Source organism: Scyliorhinus torazame, chromosome 19 (assembly GCF_047496885.1).
Source record: "Scyliorhinus torazame isolate Kashiwa2021f chromosome 19, sScyTor2.1, whole genome shotgun sequence".
Taxonomy (NCBI): Eukaryota; Metazoa; Chordata; class Chondrichthyes; order Carcharhiniformes; family Scyliorhinidae; genus Scyliorhinus; species Scyliorhinus torazame.
Genome location: NC_092725.1, coordinates 124,164,038 through 124,180,187, shown reverse-complemented (window position 1 = coordinate 124,180,187; position 16,150 = coordinate 124,164,038). Strand labels below are relative to the sequence as shown.

Below are 16,150 nucleotides of genomic sequence, written 5' to 3'. Positions count from 1 at the left end.
CCTGAATCCTCAGGCTGTGAACCCTGGTCCTGGACATACCCATCATTGGTGCTGGTTTAGCACACTGGGCTAAATCGCTGGCTTTGAAAGCAGACCAGGGCAGGCCAGCAGCACGGTTCAATTCCCCTACCAGCCTCCCTGAACAGGCGCCGGAATGTGGTGACTAGGGGCTTTTCACAGTAACTTCATTTGAAGCCTACTTGTGACAAAAAGCCATTTTCATTTCATTTCATTGGTAACATCTTCCCTTCATCTACCCTGTCTAGTCCTGTTAGAATTTTATAAGTCTCTATGAGATCCCCCCCTCAGTCTTCTGAACTCCAGCGAGAACAATCCCAACCTAGTCAATCTCTCCTCATATGACAGTCCCGCCATCCCTGGAATCAGTCAGGTAAACCTTCCCTCGAGAGCAAGAACATCCTTCTTCAGAGAAAGACCAAAACTGCACACAATACTCCAAGTGTGGCCTCACCAAGACCCTGTACAATTGCAGCAATACATCCCTGCTTCTATACTTGAAGCCTCTCGCAATGAAGGCCACCAGACCATGAGCCTTCTTTACCGCCTGCTGCACCTGCATGGTTACCTTCAGCGAATGTGCATAAGGACACCCAGATCCCGCTGCACACTTCACTCCCCCAATTTACAACCATCCAGGTAGTAATCTGCCTTTCTGTTTTTGCTTCCAAAATGAATAACCTCACACTTATCCAAATTATATTGCATCTGCCATTGGTTTGCCCACTCGCCCAACCTGTCCAGATCTTGCTGTAGAATCCCTGTTTCCTCGTCACAATTCAGGGTAGTGTCCTACGCCTGACCATCTTCAGCTGCTTCATCAATGACCTCCCTTCCATCATAAGGTCAGAAGTGGGGCTGTTTGCGGATGACTGCACAATGTTCAGCACCATTCGTAACTTCTCTGATAATTAAGCAGTCCATGTCCAAATTCAACAAGACCTGAACAATATCCAGGCTTGAGCTGACAAGTGGCAAGTTACATTTGCACCACACAAGTGCCAGGCAATGACCATCTCCTACAAGAGAGGATTTAACCTTCGACCCTTGACACTGAATGGCATTAGCATCGCTGAATCCCCCACAACCAACATGCTGGGGGTTACCATTGACCAGAAACTGAACTGGACTAGCCACATTAATACTGGGGCTACCAGGGCAGGTCAAAGTCAAGTAACTCACCTCCTGACCCCCCCAAAGCCTGTCCATTCTCACAAGCCAATCTTCACTTGCCTGGATGAGTGCAGCTGAACAACAGTCAAGAAGCTTGAAACCATCCAGGACAAAGCAGGCCGCTTGATTGATCTCCCTTCCACAAAAATTCAAACCCTCCACCATCGACGAACAGTGGCAGCCATATGTACCATCTACAAGATGCACTGCTGTAATTCACCAAGGTTCCTTTGATAACATTGTCCAAACCCACGACCACTACCATCTGGAAAGACAAGAGCAGCAGACACCTGGGAACCCCACCAACTGGAGGTTGTCCTCCAAGTCATTCAGCAACCTGACTTGGAAATATATCGCTGTTCATTCACTGTCGCTGGGTCAACATCCTGGAACACCCTCCCTACACCTCAAGGACAGCTGCGGTTCAAGAATGCAGCTCATCACCACCTTCTGAATGGCAGCTAGGGATGGGCAATAAATGCTGGCCTAACCAGTGACGCACACATCCCATAAATTTAAAAAAAAAAATGTTTTTAAATCCCCCCCCCCCCGGTCAGCTGGAACTTCCCTGTTAGTTCCTCGAGTGTTGTCAGTCTGTTGTCAGTGTAGAAGTACTTAACTGTCGTCCCCCCCCCCCCCCCCCCCCCCATTCTCTCTCCATCTTTTGAAGGGGTCCAGTGTTTGGGAGGGCTAGTCCCCCCATGGTTCTCGCTTTCTGCAGTACTCTTTTTGGGATCCTTGCGTTCAAACACACAAATGCCATGATCAGTTTTTCTTGCGAGTTGAAAAAGGCCTTGGGGATGTAGATCGGGATAAATCTGAACAGGAAGAGGAACCTGGGCAGTACGTTCATCTTGATCGTCTGCACCCTCCCTGCCAGGTAGAGTGGGAGTGTGTTTCATCTCTGCAGGTCCTTTTTTTACTTCCTCCATCAGGCTGGTCAGGTTCCATTTGTGGATCCCCAGGTAGCGGAATTTGTGTTGGGTTGGTTTAAATGGCATTATCTCCAGCTCTGCCCCTCCCCTTTATGGATTCACTGGAAAGATCTCGCTTTTGCTCAGGTTGAGTTTGTACCCCGAGAAGGCTCCAAACTCTTTCAAGACGCCATGTTTTCTTCCATGCTGCTCTGTGAGTCCAAGATGTAGAGGAGCAGGTTATCTGCATAGAGCGAGACTCTGTGCTCTCTGTCTCCCCTCCTGATCCCCTTCCAATTCTTTGCCGCCCAAAGCGCGATTGCCAGTGGTTCGATCGCTAGGGCGAACAGCAGCGGGGCAAGGGGCATCTCTGCCTTGTGCATCTATGCAACTGGAAGTACTTAGAGCTGGTGGTATTTGTCCATACACTCACTGTGGTAGCGCTATACAGAAATTTCACCCAGGCAGTGAACCCTGCTCCAAGCCTGAATCGCTCCGTACCTCTATGAGGTACTTCCATTCCACTTTGTCGAAGGTCTTTTCTGCATCCAGGGAGATGATCACCTCGGGTGTTCTCTCCCCGAATGGAATCGTGATCACGTTGAGCAGGCGCCTGATGTTCGATGTTAGCTATCTACCCTTGACAAAGCCCGTTTGGCCTTTTACTACCACCTCTGGTACGCAGTCCTCCAGCCTCTTGGCTAGGATCTTGGCCAGTATTTTCGCATCTGCGTTTGGCAGTGAGTTGGGTCTGTAAGACCCACATTCAGTTGGGTCTTTGTCTTTCTTGAGTATCAGCGAGATTGAGGCTTATGCCCCTCGCTAGTGAATCTATGAACATCTCCCGCAAGTGTGAGGCCAGTGCCCTTGCAAATTCTTTGTAGAAGTCCGCCTGGAAACCATCCGGTCCTGGCCCCTTCCTTGCCTGCATGGAATTAATACTCTCCATGACTTTGCCCATTTCAAGCGTTGTTCCAGGCCCCATCTCCTATCCTCCCCCACGACTGGCATGTCCAGTCCATCGAGGAACTGCCTCATCCGCAAGACCCTGCTTGGGGCTCGGAGGTGTACAGCCCCTGAGAAGGTTTTGAATGCTTTGTTAACCGTTTCCAGCACTGCTACTAGTTTGCCTCTGCTGCACTAATCTGGGCTATTTCCCTTTTGGCTGCCTGCTTTCTCAGCTGGTGAGCCAGCAGGCGGCTGGCTTTGTCTCCGTGTTCGTACAGGGTCCCCCGAGCCTGGCGGAGTTGATGCACTGCTTTCCTGGTGGAGAGCAGGCCGAAGTTCACTTCTACCTTTTTCCTCTCTGCCTATCAGCTCTATGGTTGGAGGCCTCGGCCGCAGATTTCAATTGTGGAATATTCCGCTCTTACTAGCCCTGGAAGCACTGATTTCCGCACTGCAAAGAAATCGATCTGTGAATATACATTGTATACTTGGGAGAAGAAGGAGAACTCCTTCTCCCCTGGGTAGGTGAACCGCCATGGGTCCGCAGCCCCCTTCTGCTCCATGAATGTGCCGAGTTCTTTCACCACGTTGCAAGAATTTCCTGTTTTGGGATTCAACAGGTCTGTCAGAGGTTCCTTCTACAGTTAAAGTCCCCCACCATGATTAATCAGTGCGTATCTATGTCAGGGACGTCCGTAATGTTCTCTTTCATAAACTCCGTGTCTTCCCAGTTGTCCAGGAAACTGCTGACCATGACATATTGTCCCCCTGGGTCCATAACCATCCTCGCTGCAGTAAACACTGTCTTCTTATTTCGCAGTATGGCTACCCCCTGGCCCTCGTCCCATAGCAAGAATCATAGGTCTGTCTGACCCAGCCCTTCCTTATCCGCTGTCGATCCTTCTCTCTCAGGTGCGTCTCTTGGAGGAAGTCAATGTTGGCTTCAAACCTTTTCAGATGGGCGAGGACTCTGGATCTTTTCATTGGCCTGTTAAGTCCCCTGACGTTCTGGGTGACTATCCTGATGCAGTGTTTTGTTCCCCCACTCCTCTGGGATTAACCATACTTACCTGGTGGACGCGCCCCTGCACTCCGGGGTTTCCCTTTGTTAGGGGGCCGTCCAAAATGGCCATGGACACCGTTCTCCCAATGAGGTTTCCATTTGTCCAGGGTGCACCCAACATGGTTGCTAACTCTGTGCACGCCATGTGGGTGAGCCCCTGCACTCTGCGGTTTCCCTTTGTTCAGGGACCCTCCAAAGTGGTTGCTTACGGTGCCATTTTGCTCCAAGTCGCCACATGTGGCCTGTTGTAATCAGCCTCTTTTAAGATAGTTCCGTAACCTCCGATGGAGTGGCAATTGAGTCGCATAGCCACTTCACGCAAAAGTTCTTACCTGAAAATTCATTCAATTCTAACTTTTCCGACATTATGAATCAAGCTAGGCAAAACCTGGGCAGTGCAGCCCAAGGCCTAGAAACTAGGGCAATTGGTCAACATAAGCCATGAACCCTTTATTTGTTTGGGTAGTTTGGGTCGGGCTTTTGGTGAGGAGATGTCAGGTCGGACCTTGTTGGGAGGTGGGGGCGCACCTGGTCATGTTCGTCCATGGAGAAGGGGTGGGGGGCGCGGGTTGAGGTGTGGAGTACTTGTGGAGATGAGCAGTGGTGGCATGTGGCACTCTGCCTGGGCATTGTGGGGAGAGTGGAGGTGTAGTCTGGTCAGATTGGCGTGGCACTTGGGGCGTGTGGAAAGGAGGAAGGTCGGGTAGGATTGAGCCAGGCCTTGTGGGGCCGGGGGGGCGGGGGGGGTGTCAGGCCAGGTTAGGCCTGGGTGGAGGTTTGGGATATACCACGCCGGGGGTTGTTGGGGAGGTTCTGTGCAGGTGGGGGTAGGATCCCTTGGAAGTTTTTGGAATCTCATGGGGTAGTAAATGTGTCACATGGAGGTCTGTAGAAGGGGGAAGAGAGTAGTCAGGGAGCTGGTGGGAGTCCTCTGTGGCTCAGGGGTACAAGGGAGTCTTGTGGGTGGAGGGGGTGGCCGGTGTGCCAGTTAACCAGAAGCTATAAGTGGTTTTAATTCTTCTACATTTTCTGGATAACTCTTTGACGTATCACAGTTGGAACGATCCAATGTTTGTGAAAATCATGATTTTTGGATGATTCCCAAAGAATTCCTAGTGCAGAGCAAGTGCCCATAGGAAGATATCTCCTCCCAGGCAATTGCCGTGGAATCCTTACCTGGAACTTCCCCTCATCAATATTATCCTCAACCCCCAATTTCCCCAGGCAGCCTCTTTGATGCCCACACCAGCCTCTGATGTCTCTGCTCCCCCTATCGGTGCCTTCCCCCTCCCCAGGGATAACCTCCCAATGATGTCATCCCAATATCCAAACATTCCCTACCATCAAAGTATTCTCAACCCCTGAACTCCGTCCTTATTATCAATGTCCCCTGAGGCAGCGCATCTTTGGGGCTACGTCCTAGAAACAACACCCTGGAGCTCGGAAGTGACGGACAATATATTTCCTTATTGTAATATATCATGCCTTGTAGGCCAAAGAACAGTAGTCACCTTATTTCATTGTTAATGGCATCAAGCTGTTCTTGTAGCATCATGGCAAGAGTCTGAGCATCAGAGTGCCCACTGGGTGAAAGAAGATCCATGGAACTAAATATGGTTTCTCTGTCATCATCATCGATATCAGACATTTCAGTGTCACTCTCAAATTGATGGCTGCTCAGCATACCAATATGTTGAGTTCTGGTCCAATCTTTATCGGCAATTGTCTGTATCTGAAATCAGAAAAAAAGAGACAGATTTCCACGATGGTCCTCCTAATGATCAACCATAAATTCAGAGAAGATCAGCAGATATTTTGGTGAAATGGTACGAATACCATTTATGACCTTCCACTATAGTTGTTTGGTGGATGAACTGCATATTCCATAAGCCTCTCATTTTGCCATTTCATTCACTGCAGAAAGCATAAATTAAATGAAAAGCTAGACAATAGCAAGTTAATATTTTTACATTCACTTAATTTTAAACCTTTTATTATATCTTGCACCTTTTCAAAAGCACATATTTTCTAAGATAACAGAATTCCTCATTAACTTCCAACATTGGAAAATATTTCAATCCACTCCCAGGAGTGGGTGGGTGAATGGTTGGTTGGGGGTGGGGTGTCCTATATTTAAACCTCTGAATGAGGCTTCATGTCACAGGTTTTCTGGGCCTTGGAAACCCAGTAGTTAAATGAGAAAGGACCGCTGCATTCAACCAGTAGGTTGCTTTTCCAGTAGCGCATGAGGGCCAGCAGTAGAAGCAGTTCTCGCGTGGTCCACCTAGGAAATGAGTTAACCCCTCAGAAATTTGACATCTCGCCTCCTCTTCATCCAATATCCTCTGATGTCCTCCACAACCCACCATCCCCTCCCAGCGCCCCTCTTATGTTTTCTATGGACTCTCTGCGATCTACTCCCCTCTTCTGATCTTTCTAGTCCCGCATTGAGCCCACGTCCAACCTCGTCCACCAAGTCATCAATGCCTCCAATTGTTCCTGGCCCCAAAATCAATATCCTATCCTATCTCATTCACTCTTGATTTCAGTTTATTGATGTCACCTTGACCCCTGATCTCTCCCAGTCCCGCTCCCACACTGATGGCCCCTGACCCGATCTTTCCGGCTCCCCTCATCATTATTATCCTCAACCCCCAATTTCTCCAAGCAGCCTCTTTGATGCCCACACCAGCCTCTGATGTCACTGCTCCCCTTATCGGTGCCTCCCCCTTCCCAGGGAAACTTCCCAATGATGTCATCCCAATACCCAAACTTTCCCTACCATCAAAGTATCCTCAACCCCTGAACTCCCTGTCCTTAATATCAATGACCCCTGAGCCCATTTATTCCAAGCTCCCCATTAATATTCCCTATAAAACTTAATCTCCCTCAATTCTGCCAATGATGTTCCCCCTGAAACTCGATCTCTCCATCCCACCGTTCAGCTCCCTGTTTACGGCCCAGTGATGCAGGCCTAATCACTATACAGCCAGCCAGGCTCTCAGCTGTGGCTTAGAAATAGATTCAAAAATTGTACATATTATGGATTCCAAAAATGGGTCTTAATGGAAGAACATGCGAGAAACCTACTCTTCAACCTCCTCTTCCTCTGCTTCCTCCATGCTTCTGTGTTAATATTGAGGCTCTATTGCATTTTTCCATACAAAATAATTCATGTAGCCTACATCTCTTTTATGGCAATTCTGAAATATTTACTCCGCTTTTAGGCACAAAAGGTTAAAGAGAATTTACATAAAATATTTGGACACATATTTTCTGTTGCTGAAAAACTTATTGCCTTAGATTTATTTGAAAGGGTTAAGGTATACGAGTAAAATTAGAAGGCTTGGATCTATGGGTTCCAAGCTAAATAGTAAGCTTAATTGCTAAGAAATGAAAATAAATTGTACAAAGTGCACTAAAGGTCTGTCCTTATTCAGTGGATTTTGGGCAGTAATTTTTCTACATTTTAATTAAAAAATCAATTTCACACATTTCCTTCACCTTATCCAATGGTGTATGTTTGCAGTGGTAGATCTTGAGCAACTTTTAATTTTTTTCCTGCTTTGGTTGCAAATGATATTCATTGATTTTGACCAGTGTCTTAAAATTGTAGTTTGAGAAAAAGGTAGAAGATGTTAACAAAACCTGTCTATATTTTACTAAACATATTCTGATATCCCTTGAAACCTAGTGGGAACATTTAAGATCAGAAAATAATTGCTTTAATAAGTATTCAATTATCCATCAATTCAAATCTGAGGCACAAACCTTTGGTTCTTCTCTGTGGCCTACTGTATGCCCTTTCTGTGGTCTCCTTAGCACATTGGAAGATCTATAATGGTCAGCTTGGCTGTCTATCAATGAGCCCATGGAGTACCGCATATCAGGTGAAGTATCCAAGCGTGGCCTGAAAATTAACAATGCTTTCATTAGTAATGCTTTCACGATCTTATAGAAAAGAATATGTGCTGGAAACTCCTCAGTCTTAAAAATTGAGACGAGCACTATTGATATGCCATAATAGCTAAAATTTTAATATAAATTGCCACAGTGACTATACTCCAATAATATTTCATTGGCTGTAAACTGTTTTGAGATATCCAAAGGTTAAAAATATGCAAATAAATATAAGATACTTCATTCTTTGTAGAAAAACAATTTGCCCATGAGTCATACAGCTAGTCGGGTCATTACAGCATGGAAAGAGGCCATTAAGCCAATAATGTCCATGCTGGCCATGAGACGGTGCCTGTCAAAGAGACTGATCCTTCAGTGCATGAATTTTAAAAAAGTTGTGGATGCGTGCAACAACTTTGTTTATTTTTTATCCTGGCCAGTGTTCTCTCTAGATCCTGAAAACATTTTTTTCTGGTCTCGTATCAGTCTGTAACACATTCGTCACAGTGTTCTTGTGGTTGCTGGCCATTTGGCCAGGAGGAAGGAATCAAGGCAGGCAAGCCCAGAATTTCACAGAGCTGGTCAGCATGCTAATTTATTGGCATCTTCCTGCCTCTTGGCCATTATTAAGGAGGCAGATTAGGAGGGGTGACAGCTACCCACCAGCAAGGGACAGGTAGCTTGTGAACATTATTAAAAGTATAATTTAAGACCAATAAGAAGATGCAAGCATAGATCAACATTCCAGGAACAATTTACGTCCCCGCCTCAGTTGCAATACCCACACAACCATAGCAGTAGCCGCAGGCTGCCTGTAGCTGGGCCCACCTCCACACGACCGCTGAGGCCATTAGTTTTTGAAAAATTTTGAACATACTGATAGGGCACCTTCATCTTTTGGCACCCTCTGGAAGACCTCCTATTGGTTCCCCCAGTGTCAGGAGCCACACTGATGTTGAGTGACTATTGCTGGCCAGGTCAGAGCCCAGATTTGGTCCTGGTGTTAGTGTCCCAACCCCAGAAGGAAAATGCATCCCCTGGTGACAGAATTAGATTGCACACTGCCAGGTGACACGACAATTACTCATGTTGATTTGCTGTTACCCATAACTGAAATATGAGCATCTCCAAGATAATGACTTTGAACCCTTTTCACATGTAATTTCTAAATTATGTCTTTCATTTCCCACAGGTCCTTCAAGTATTATGGAGGAGTTGGTGCTGGGGGAAGTCGATGGGACAATTCTCCAGACGTTGCGACTTCGCTATTCAGGAGAATTGTGGGAGAGCTCCAAAACGGGATTTGCCTGGGCATAAAACAGTTTCCTATTCTCCTGCCTGTGCCTGCTGGCATAATCAGGATCTCGCTCAAAAAGGCTAATTTTAATTTCACTAGTGAGATTAAAGTCGAATGCAGCGGCCTCCCAATATTCACTCCCCCCTCTACCCCCACAAGCCCGACAGTGGGAAGTCACCCGGGAATGAATCACTGATATTCTTTAAAAGTGGAGACCAAACGCAATGGACTTCAAGGGGGTGCGAGGAGGTGAGTATCTCTCTCTACTTACCTCCAGAGAGCATAAGGGTACAGCAGCCGCTGGCCAGAAGCTGTGAAGGGGGTGGGGTGGTCCTTCAAGGAAGCTGGGGGATTAGGGGGGGGCAGGTTGAGGTCTTGTACTTTATTATTTACATTGAATTTTGCACCCCATTGACATTTACAAGCCTCTTGATTGACAACTGAAGGCTATTGCAAAGGAGAGCTTAGCTTTGTTTTAACAACACTTCATGGTCCATTAACTCTGGAATTCTTCCTCTTTCGGGCAGCTGTCCATCTGACTGCATTTTTTCTACAGTGGATTTTTTTCTACTCTGAGGTGTTTCCTAGAAAAAGAAGGTGCACTGGTCTGAGTGTGTTATTTTCACAGTGGATATTTTTCTATTCTGAAACACCAGGGGCTGGATTCTGTGCCCCGCCATCGCACATTTCTGCTTCACCCCACCGGGGGGTGCTCCGTTACGCTGGCTAGTCAATGGGGTTTCTTACTGTGGGGCAGCCCCACGCCTTCAGGAAACCCCCGGGCTGTCAGCAAAACGGAGCATCCCGTCAGCGGGTAATCCAGCCCTAGGTTCGCTGTCTGACAGCGATTTTAATAGACTCGGATCTTTTTTTCTTCCTCTGCAGCATGCCTGCACTGGGGGTTGTATCCATCATAGAAACAGCTTGCACCACTCAGACATTACAGTGCAAGGGTTCCTTCATGAGGACCTTCTTGCAGCCACTGTTGAATTCTCTGGCTAGACGTGATGACCTTTGAAGCCTCTGGGTGGTCAGGGACATGACTGGACAAAGTCCTGGCACTGCCCCCGGCACTCTGGGAGTGCCAACTGGCACTTCACCGAGCATGTGCTGAAGCTCCTCCACTTTTACTTTCTGGGTCTCACATCTGCCTCATGTGCAGTCATCCCCCCCCCCCCTGTCCCTAACCACTAAGCAAATCAGAAGTGCCTACCCTAAAGGATAGGACAGCCTCTTAGTACAGTTTGGAGGTAACTTTTCAGCTCCTGATGCAAGGCAGTATCAGATGCTCTGCCTTCAGCTCAATGGCTCTGTGCCGAAGTTCCTCAGCCTGCAGACTCTTACTAATGACATATTTGCGCTGGATCACACTGGTGTCCAAAAGCTCTCACATTCTGCAGTCGCAACACGTCACCTTCCCTGCCACCTTTATTAAATGTTAATAAATTATTCAGAGTTAATTTGTAATCAATAAACTCTACTACTCCCAATCAGCTTTGCTGCTGCTAGTAAACCTGACTAATACTAATGAAATCTACAATTACTGAATGACACAAGTTTTTAAACAAGCAAAATACTCACCAAACAATCACTTACCTATTTCCCTGTGACCTCATACTTTGTGTTTTCTCTGCACACAGCCAGTCTACAGACTAAGCCCCCACCCCAGCTCGCTCTCTCCCCCCTTCTCATGCTGATTTATGCTCCGAAGTTTTGCTGCTCTCTCTCCTATTCCACTGATTTATGCTCCACAAATTCACCCAACTGATGATAAATTCTGTTGGTTGGTCTGAGGGCATCTTGATTGGTAAATGTGCGCAGTGTATGATGGCATGGGCAACAAATGCTTGCCTTGCCAGTGACACTCACATCTATGAAATAATTGAAGAAGAAACAGTCACTGCAGAAAATCTGAGAGCCCTCTTTCAGACGTAGCAAAGTGCACATAACTGGCCACCTGGGGAAAGATGGCATCAATCACATGAGAGGGGCAGTGTGTACAGCAGAGTGTGAACACCAGCAGATGTCACCAGCAGATTCCTGAAAGAAGCTGGAGGCAAAAAAATTCATGCCCACTTGGTCTACTGGAAAGACAGTGTCTCCTGACGCATTGTTGCTCAGTCATGAGAAAGCTGATCTTCTGCCTGTATAACCTGTGCTGGGGGTTTGGCCTCCTTCATGCTAGAGCTCAGTTCCAAAAGATTTACCCCTTATCCTCAAACTATAACCTCGAGTTCTGGACTCCCCCACCATCGGGAACATTCTTTCTGAATCTACCCTGTCTAACCCTGTTAGAATTTTGTAAGTGGGGGGATGGGGGGGAACTGTAAACGACAGTGTTAGACAGTCTGACGCTTGCAGCCGAGGGGGTGGGTAGCTAGTGGCACCCAGCCATGGTGGCCGGTATGGATGTTGGCATGTGGTGCAGGGTAGGGGTTCGGACAGCCTCTGGTTTGCGGGGGGGGGGGGGCTGTCCGGTTACGGGTGTGTGGGACGAGGGTTAGTGCGAGGGACACAGTGCTGCCTATTCACCCTGCCGCCCTGAGGAGGTTGTGCAGTTTCTGGTCTGGACGGTGTTGCTGACGGCAGTGACTACCTCTACCACCTGCGCCCAAGCATGGCGAATGGCGGCGGCTGGCAGCTCCTTCCCGAGCCGGGGTACTGGGTGGCCTGCCTCACCTCCATCACGTCCAGGAGGGTTTCCAGTTTGGCATCAGTGAAGTGTGGTGCTGCCCTCCTCGCTGCCATCTTGTCGGCTGGGATGGTTTGTGTGTGTGGAGTGAAGTGTGTATATGCGGCTGCAGCTTTGATGCACTATCAATTACGATGAGACAAGAGTAGAGTGTAATCGAAGCTTTATTACGCAGAGATGTGTAGCCTCCCGCAGCTGCTGCTGGAATGGCTGCAGCTCGGAGAGCCCACACATCTATACTCCATCTACTGGGCGGAGCCAGCAGGCAGGGATCTACCCCCGTACCTGTAGTACAGGGGCATTACCGTAATACCCCTCATATGTGGTATATACAATACAACAGTGGTGACTACCACAAGCTTGTCAGCCTCCTGAGTGTCGATCGCGAAACCGGTAAATCCCGTACCGTTTCTCATTGGAATTGATTGTGTTCCATGTGGCGCTGGTGCTAGCCCCTCAACAGTCGCTGAATCGGTCCAGGTGCAGCACCAGTTTTGCTGTTGTGTAAGTCCACGAATCCTGCCCCGGCATCAACACTTAAGTCTCAGGAATGGAAAATCCCACTGATAGTCTCTTCTCATTTAACAGTCCTGACATCCCAGGAGACAGCCTGATAAACCTTCACTGTACTCCCTCCATAGCAAGAACATCCTTCCTCAGATAAGGACACCAAAACTGCACACAATACTCCAGGTGTGGCGTCACCAAGCAGTGAAAGCACATGCTCAGAACAAGTTCTGACAGCAAATATCTTTTTGTGGAATCTTGTGGATACAACCAGATTTAGGCAGGATATGGAGACTGTTGTTTGGGAGAGGCTGTGTGAGAGTAAATCCACATTTGGCATGTGGGAGTCTTTTAAGGAGCAGTTGATGGGAGTGCAGGACAGGCATGTGCCGGTAAAAAAATAAGGACAGGAAAAGCAGGATTCGTGAACCATGGATGACCAGGGAAATTGAGAATATTGTCAAAAAAGAAATAAGATGCATGTGTGAGCTACAGGCAACTAAAAACAGATAAAGCACTTGAGGAATACAAGGAAAGTAGAAAAGAGCTCAAGCAGGGAGTTCGGAGGGCAAAAAGTCTCCATTATCGAGTATAAAAGCTCGAAAATGATATTACAATTATATAGAATGCTGGTTAGGCCACATTTGGAATATTGTGTCCAATTCTGGTCACTACACTACCAGAAGGACTTGGAGGCTTTGGAGAGAGTACAGAAAAAGTTTACCAGAATGTTACCTGATATGGAGGGTATTAGTTATGAGGATCGATTGAATAAATTGCGAGTTCTCCCGAGAGAGACGGAGGCTGAGGCGTGACCTGATAGAAGTGAATAAAATTATTTGGGGTATAGATAGGGTGAACAGTTGGAAACGTTTTCCCAGCGCGGAAATGACAATTACAAGGGGGCGCAGGTTCAAGGTAAGGGGGGAACGGTTCAGTGGAGATGTGTGGGGGAAGTCTCTTGCACAAAGGTTGTGGTGGCCTGGAATGCACTGCCAAGTGAGGTGGTTGAGGCAGATACCTCTTTAAGACTTATCTGGATAGGCACATGAACAGACGGGATATAGAAGGATACAGGCGGTTGGTCTAGATAGGATATGTGATCGGCGCAGGCTTGGAGGGCCTGTTCCTGTGCTGTATTGTTCTTTGTTCGATAGCTGGGGAACGCTTTTGGAGAGGTAAGATACTCTTTTGGCTGTGACACTGGGATACTTGTGGTAGGGTGCCCTTTGGGAGAGGTCAATGGGATTTTTAAAATTAGAAATGAATGCGTGTAAAAAGTGCATAATCTCATGGAATTTCGAAGTTATCGAAGAACTGCGAATCTGTCAAGAAACAGTGCACACTGTCAAAGAACTGTGATGCTATTAAAGAGTTGTCAAAGAACTGTTCAGCTGTCAAAAAACTGTCAGAACTCATTGGAACTGTCAAAGCTCAATGGAATTGTGAACGGATTAAAATCTTTCTATAAAATATGGGGCGGGATTCTCTGGTCCACCAGCTGCGTTTTCCTGGGTAACGTGCCTTCACTGGCAGCGGGATTCTCCGTTCCCACCACCTTCTAATGGGATTTCCCATTGTGGCCACCCCTGCTGCCGGGAAACCCGCGGGCTTGGGTGCGCTGCCGGCACAACAGAGAATCCCGCCGTTGGTGAATCTAGCCCATGGTGTTTTTTTTTAAATCAATGCACTGTCTGTTGACTTAGGGCTGAGGGTTATCATTATAGGATTTGTGTTGCACGACTGATTTTACAACTATATGGTCTGATAAGTAAGCAGTTCTTTGACAAATCGCAGTGGTCACAGATGGAAATATTTGTTTCCTTCAGAGATTAAGTACTTAAGTGAACGGTTTGTTTTTATAAGGGATGAAATTAAATACTTAAGTGATTTTTTGATTTCATGAGAGATTAGTTGAAGGACTTTAATGTACTGGATTTTTTATCAAAAAGATTGTTCTTTTTAAAAAATAGTGATGTCATCAATAGACACATTTCAGCATGGATTCTAGATTTGCCCATGGTTTGCTCAAGGTGAGTTGGCATGGATGCAGTAAGCTGTTGGGTGGGGGGCATGGGTTGGCACTATGTTGGACCAAGGGCTATAAAGTAGCAGGCATTGGTTGGCATAGGGAGTATGAGGGCCATGGGAGTAGTAGAGAGGCACAGGGTGGCATGAAGAGTTTGAGTGGCCAGGAGGGATGGGTAGGAAGCATGAGGTGGCATAGTTTGGCATCGATAGAGCATGGTGAGTTGTGGGAGTAAGGGGTGTGTGAGGGAGTGTTTTTTGTTTTATTTTTTAAATACTTCACTAAAGTACCGGAGCACTCGGGCAGGAGCCTCTGCATCTGGCAGCCCCCACCCTTGTTCCGGGGTAATCTGGTCCTAGAGAATCCACCACCTCGGAGAAAGAAAATCCTAATTTCACGGCATTCTCTCCTGGTTCGGGTTTGTGGAGCCGGGAAATGTCCTAACTCTGAGCTCCGGTCATGGGAGCAAAAACTTAGGTCTTGATTCAGGCTTTGTTGGGATTGTTTTCGGGACCAATTTCTGAAGATATCAGGCAAACACCCCATTCTTTTTTGAATAGTATCACAAAACCTTGAACATCATTTAATAAACTTTCTTGCTTTAATATTTTTGCTGAACATTAGCATCTCAGACAATGGAACAGTCCATTGTAATGCATTGAAGCATTTCCTCTGATGGGCATGTCCTGGTTTAACTCCACAACACTTGGAGATTAGAATGGTATCAACTGAGCTAACTCCAAGAAATTTAAAACACGAAAGAAAGGTTTTATTTAACTTCTTTTAAAACCATTTCATCTTAATAGTTGAATTTCTTTCAGAAAGCAAGAAGTCTTGGTTTAATATTAAACTCCCAGTTTAACTTATTCCAACTTTATTATTTCGGAGTATTCGGGTAATTGTTTTTTTTCCCCATGGACTTGACAAGATGATAGGACCGCTGCAGAGGACTTCCTGCTGAGTCTAGCTCATGTAATATTGTGGAAACAATAATTTGCTTTTATATTACCTGAGGGGGCTTCTTGCAAGTGACAGTTACCTGGCCTGTCCCAGAGGGTGAAGCCAGTGAGCAACAGTTACCCTAGTCTGACACAGAGGAAAAGAGTACAAAAATATTCCATTAGTTTCTTGGTCAATATTGTGATAATTGTCTATAATAGTTCCTTAAACTGCCTACTACATTTCATAATTAATTACATGCTTTAATGATTAAATGGCTCAATTTAGCAATGAACTTAATCATGTAATTTAAGAATCCATATATTCAATTAATTTTATAAATCAATCAGTTCCTAATTACTAATCAAATTGCACTCTTAATTTATTAATTTATAACAGCATGTCTGTTTTACAGAAACTACATATTATGGGGAAAAATTAATTTGTGTATCCGCATTTCAAGCGGCACGACCAGACGACTTTAATGTTTTGAGGCAAGCAGCACCACAGGCTCTTTGCTGCATGACCGGCATGGTTTTCTGAATGATATTAATGAGGAAACTTCTGTGGTTATGCAGTATAGTCTGGCCCTGGAGAATTGACATAAATCTGCAGAGCACCACTTGAGGCGCTATGTGAACAAATTTTTCCCCCTACCGTTTTGAAAAGT

The 16,150-nt window shown here is 46.5% G+C and overlaps 1 protein-coding gene across 6 annotated transcripts in view; it reads right to left on the bottom strand.

Moving 5' to 3' along the window:
* Window positions 1-16,150, bottom strand: part of ppfia2 (PTPRF interacting protein alpha 2) — a 645,248-nt gene that overhangs the window by 134,677 nt on the left and 494,421 nt on the right. For all 6 annotated transcript variants that reach the window (XM_072485153.1, XM_072485152.1, XM_072485156.1 and 3 more), the window contains 2 exons: window positions 7,888-8,026; window positions 5,628-5,848 (listed from right to left, as the gene is read on the bottom strand). In XM_072485153.1, the coding sequence (XP_072341254.1) occupies window positions 5,628-5,848; window positions 7,888-8,026 (360 nt within the window). The remainder of the gene's footprint in view (window positions 1-5,627; window positions 5,849-7,887; window positions 8,027-16,150) is intronic.